The sequence below is a fragment of the Alosa sapidissima genome, chromosome 20, assembly GCF_018492685.1.
Source record: "Alosa sapidissima isolate fAloSap1 chromosome 20, fAloSap1.pri, whole genome shotgun sequence".
NCBI classification, from domain to species: domain Eukaryota; kingdom Metazoa; phylum Chordata; class Actinopteri; order Clupeiformes; family Clupeidae; genus Alosa; species Alosa sapidissima.
This window is the reverse complement of record NC_055976.1, coordinates 3845588-3851442: the sequence shown is the minus strand read 5'-3', so window position 1 is coordinate 3851442 and position 5855 is coordinate 3845588. Positions and strand designations below refer to the sequence as shown.

The 5855-nt window shown below is 41.8% G+C and overlaps 1 protein-coding gene across 1 annotated transcript; it reads right to left on the bottom strand.

Moving 5' to 3' along the window:
- Positions 1 to 1688: 1688 nt before the first annotated feature.
- sox3 (SRY-box transcription factor 3) lies at positions 1689 to 4722 on the bottom strand. The gene has a single exon (XM_042074992.1). It carries the CDS (start codon positions 4489 to 4491, stop codon positions 3595 to 3597), a length of 897 nt encoding a protein of 298 aa, XP_041930926.1. The 5' UTR covers positions 4492 to 4722; the 3' UTR covers positions 1689 to 3594.
- Between the last annotated feature and the right edge of the window lie 1133 nt (positions 4723 to 5855).

The following is a 5855-nucleotide window of genomic DNA, read 5'->3' as shown; positions in this document are numbered from 1 at the left end:
CTCGCATCCCCTCCTTTTAAAACTATCTGAGACTTTTTAAAAGTTTCATTAAAATAAAGTGTTGTTGACAGTTATATTACGCTATAATATTTATTTGCAGAGTTGTGTAACCAAAACAAAAAAAAGTGTGAAATGATGTATTAAAAATGAGTAAAACATAGTTATGTAGTTTTATTATAGGGCAATTCCACACAAAACTGTCACGTCCATAGCGCCAACACAATACCATGGTATGGTATGATGTGAATGATGATAACTTGAAATTTGAGCAATCACTCTTCTTGGTTGTAGAACTTACATGAAAAACTTTTCACATAATAATTTGCATCATACAAATAGCATGGCATTTAGTTAGTGTTATGGACATGGCGCTTAGTTAGTGTTATGGGCATGGCGTTTAGTTAGTGTTATGGACATGGCGTTTAGTTAGTGTTATGGACGTTACAGTTTTGCATGGAATTGCCCTATATTAGTATGATCAGGAAGGCTTGAGTCTCTCACTCTCTCTCTGCCAAAGCTTTTGTAGAGTTTGCAAGTGGGAGGACACAGCGGCGAGAGGCTCTACGAGAGGAGCCAGACGTGTTCACTGATCATCAGGCCTCGACCAGGCTGCAGGGCCTGAAGCATCAGATACCTGGAGTTTGATGCAGCACAGCACACACTTGTCTGACAGATGCCATGAAAACACCATTCTGTCTGCTCACTACTGCAAACACCCTCCGACAGCACCGGAAAGAGAGGGAGAGAGAGAGAGAGAGATTGGGAGAGAGATAGCGTTCGAGTATGAGTGAGTAAAGGAGAGAAAGAGATAGACAGATATAATGAGATAGAAAGGGGAAAAGACAGATAGAAAGGAGAGAAGAGAGAGAGAAAAAGAGAGAGAGAGAGCAAGTGAGAGGTAGAAAAAAGCTGCTTAATTGCAAAGAAATGAGCAGGGGAGGAGAGTGGGGGTGATTAGTGGATGGGCGCTCACTGGTGCGCTAGACTTAAGACCCAGGCCAGTGAATGCAGGGAGGTCCATCTAATCTTCTAGCCTTCCACAGGGGTGCACTGTGCTAATCCCAGGCCACTGCACTGAGCCCAGGATCAAACCTCCGAGTGTTAATGTGGGAAGGCCAGCAGCCAGAACGACTTGGTGGCCCAGAATATTGATCCCAGGGTGCCCTCCAGCAAGAGAGGGAGAGAAAGACAGAATCTGAATTAGAGAGAGAGAGAGAGAGAGAGAGAGAGAGAAAATAAGAGCTGAAGAGAAAGAGAGGCTCTGCTCTGCAGTGAAGGTCCCAATCAAGAGGCATTGACCCTTTCTGCTTCTGCCCAGTTTTAAACAGCAGGGACTGGAGAGTCACACTGGGCTCAGATCTCAGATGGGGAGGTGGTGGTGGTGTGGAAGTGTGTGTGTGTGTGTGTGTGTGTGTGTGTGTGTGTGTGTGTGTGTGTGTGTGTGTGTGTGTGTGTGTGTAGGGGGGATTTCAATAATCTACTTCTCACACTTTTAGTCGAGCCAACACATCAGGGTGTAGCTTTGCAATATTCAGGTTTAGATTCCAAAACTGAGATTAGTAGGTACATTTTAAAAAAGATTCCCCATTCTTTTTATAAATCTGTGCAGTTCACCAGATGTTCCTAAACTAAACCGGTGCTGATATAAATATATGTCATGTTTTATGCTTTTAAAAATAGCAACAGTGTTAAGTTTAAATGTTGTTTAATTACAAACTGCATTACAATATCAGAAAACACTTGGAAGTGGAGTCAATTACATTTTCACCGCCTTTAATATTAATTTTCAGAAAAGCAATGAAATAAAACTAGAAGTATGTAAAATCTACAAAAGGGAACTCAATATGGCCCACATTAATATAAGGAGTGAGCTAATGTAATTTAAAGGTTTAAATTCAGATATATAGCATTGAGGTACCACCCTGCAAGAATGGCCATCAGCCAACATATCAGCTATGTTAATATATTGATAACGACCAAAGTATATTTGAGTTAGGTTATCCACGAGAAAAGTGTGTTGGTGTAAGGTGATCCAAAGTCAATATTGATGACATTTCAAAAAGCTTTGTTTAACCAATCTGTGTGCGGAGCTAAATATAAAACGCTTAATTTCAGTGCAAACAACATTCATAGCACACCATTACTCAATAAGACATGGACTATTCAGGCCGCAGATATTGAACAAATACGGCAAACACACACAAATATTAATTTCACATTGCTAATAGCGCCTAGGCCTATTTGTCATATTAAACACTTTGTGTTTTCTCCAAATATTTCTTGTGTAAACTCATCTATAGTTTACCTTCTATTGGGGCGTTTTTCTTCACGTGTGAGTGAGTCGTGATCAGCGTGGGCCTCTAGATCAACAGGTGTTTGACTATTCTGTGGCGTCGCCAAGGCAAATTTGGAACGAAAAATAGTCCAAAAAGTTTTCTTTTGGCACCTTTTTTTACACTACCTCAAAACACATTTTCTCTGGCTTTTAGAGCTAATCATACGTTTTGAATTAATAACTGTACTTCGGACCATCTTGCTTTTAGGCCTATAAACGGAAAAGTCCACTTCAGTGCATTTCTCCAAAAAAGAAATCTTTGAGAAAATAACACAGCCAGTGCCAATATCCACCAAGTGACATTTTATGGCAAAATGGCTTTACTTTCATCAGTTTAAGAATACCTTCTTACGTGAAAATGTCAAATGTGCGTTTTTGCCATACACAATCAGACAGTAGGCTACCTGTTTCGACCTGTGTCGAGTTTTTAATAACAAATGTAACATATTACCACCAGGTCTAAATCAAACTTTAAACAGGAGTGATAACTCATCTTAAAAGGTGTGCCTGCTCGGCTACATGAAATAAATCATATGTACAATCACATGTCTTGTTTTGTAAAAATTTATTCATTTAAGAATAGAGGATGGTCTTAAAATAAGTAAAAACGTCAGTTTAAATAAACGTCTCCGCCCACAAAATGGGTCACCTGATACTGCAAAACATATCACAGAAAAGAAAATTTTCACAAAACAAAAAATGCAACATATCCAACGAGAGACACAGAGGCCCACAAGCGTTTCTTCGGAGGAAAAACAGAACAACTTTCTATAAATAAACTTGCGCTTGCGACCCGCACAGTCTTTCATTAAAGAAAAAACTAGCTCGAGAAAATAGACTACACAGATTTGGACACAGCAGACAAACTGACATTCTACAAATTAAGTGTAAACATTAATGAGTGGACTCTCCCTCCAGTGTCTTTTTTTGTGAAATACAACAGCCTCATCACGAAGCCACGTGCCTTTTTTCATAGAGAGAAAACAAAATGGCAATAAAGAATGGAAGTCCAATTCTTCTACAAAAGTTGATTGCTTATAGCTTATGATAGAAGCTCATTTGCAATACAATATTTTGTTGGGTTCAACACTCAAATTCCACGACATGTCGTCTTAAAATGCTTTAAAATTGACAACTCGTTTAGATTAAAAATAATTTCATTCTTTTAAAACAAAACTATTGAACCTCGACTCTTTTGCAAAACCAAAGTGTTCAAGTATCCGAAGTACTCAGTTTTTTCCCCATTTTTAGAAGTCTTTTTAGATATGTGTGAGGGGTAGCGTTCCGTTCACTCCAGTCCCAGCACTCTGATAGTGCGGATGCACGCTGTGTAAACGACTGGTTTGCAGGCCGGCATGATCCGCGCTGTCTCCCCCGGGAGGAAGGTACATACTTATCATGTCCCTCAGGTCACCTAAACATGCCCTCTGAGAGTGGGAGGTGATGGCAGGTGGAGGCGAACTGGGCTCCGTCTTGCACACTGATGCCATGGATCCCAAGCCCATGGCACTGTTGGTTTGCTGTGTGTACGCCGGGGACATGCTGTATGTGGATGCCGCGTTCATGTATGTCTGGGCTGTGGACATCATGGGGTACTGGAGGCCGGTCATCTCGTACCTGTGCATCTGCTGGATCTGCGGACTGTTCATGCTGTGGTGCTGTGGGTAGCTCAACTGGTCCTGCATAAGAGAATAAGCACTGTTTGTCCAACCGTTCATGTGCGCGTAGCTGTCCATTCGTTGTCCTACAGAGACATTATTGACAGCGTTGGCACCTGGCGCCAAAAGTCCTCCAGGCAAGGAATATTTGTCTTTCTTGAGCAGGGTCTTGGTCTTTCTGCGGGGACGGTATTTATAATCCGGATGCTCCTTCATGTGCATTGCTCGCAGCCTTTTGGCCTCGTCAATGAAAGGTCTTTTCTCGGCGTCAGTCAGAAGTTTCCAGTCAGCTCCAAGCCGCTTGCTGATCTCTGAGTTGTGCATTTTGGGATTCTCCTGAGCCATCTTCCTCCGCTGGCCACGGGACCACACCATGAAGGCATTCATGGGCCTCTTCACCCGCTCTTCGTTGGAACTGTTGTTCTTTCCGCCTGCCGCCGAACCCGAGTTGGACTGCGGGAGCGGACTCTTGATCTCGGTTTCCATCATGCTATACATTCAACCGGTTCAAGAGTTCTCTCACAGACGAAGAAAAAAAGTTTGGCAAGTGGAACCAAAACTGTTCTCACCAAGAGGTAGCCTTCAGTTTGTTTCCAAAACCAATCGAGGAAATTCTGGTTGGATCTATTCTGAAATGCTATTTGACAGTCAGAGTCTTGAGGTTTGATCGTTCTGCTCACTACGGCTCTGCGACAGAACTCTGCAAACTTGCTCGGCAGCCTCAGCTGTTAAGAGGGGCACGGCCATGTGATTGGGATAACAACAATGAGATGCGTGTCGACCAATCACAGCGCAGCTTTCAATCCCTCAGCCAAGCAAGTGTAGCAGAAAAAAACGCGCAATATTTTGGGCTGGTGTAAAAAAAAAGAAAGGAAAATACCAGACTTGGATTTTAGAAGTTTTGGGCTTCTTAATTGAAGAGTCTTAAACAAGGGTGAAAATTTGAATGACAGACGTGTTATGATACAACATAACAATACATTGATTCTGCGATGAGTTGCTTATTATTTTTAAATTGAATAAACACAACGATGACAATATCAGCAGATATGAGACACGGCGTCTTAATACTTATCTGATTGGCCAGCACAATCTAATGACATTTCCTGCATGAAATACATGCTGATATTGCAATTGGCGTGTTTGTTAAACTATTGCTTCATTGTTTGTTAACTTAGCCTAGGCCTAGCCTATACTTGTCGCTTTTAGACTCGTCGGAACAGTTCACCTAAACTAGGCTACTTTTAGTGTAAGACAATGATTTTAACATTCACACTGTCATATCTCCTACAGGTCCTGCAATCAATTGTTAACCAGAACGGGCTGACTAAACTGTGGATAGTGAATTATACAGCCTAGTGATTCTTCACACAAACACTGTTTGTTTTTAACGGCTTTTTTGTAAGTAATGCTCATAGATCAGTTTAGCCTACAACGTGTTAAATACAATTTCCTAGTTTCCCCCCCTTGAAAATCTCAGTGATGTAAATCCCTCTCCAAGAGAAAAGTGGGCTCGCAGCCAGATGTAACGCCTATCAAACCAGGCCAGATCATCTACAGAGATAAATATAGGCAATCGTCGCCCCCTTGTGGTTTCTGCTCTCGCTCAAATGAGATGACCTAACTGATGCTTGTGGGTGTCATCAGAGACTCACTGTTTTGGAGGTAAGATTTTAAGAGATGTGCTTTATGTTCCAGTCCGCTAGATCTAGCACGTAGGACGTGGTGCAGTAGTGATGCTAATGATGATTAAGGTGCCAAGCGTCTCAAGTCCTTAATTAGCATGCATATTTTGCAAACGACCCGAAACGCACGGCTCCCGTTCAGCTTAACAATCTAAAGTCTTTAGCCGAGGTGAGATT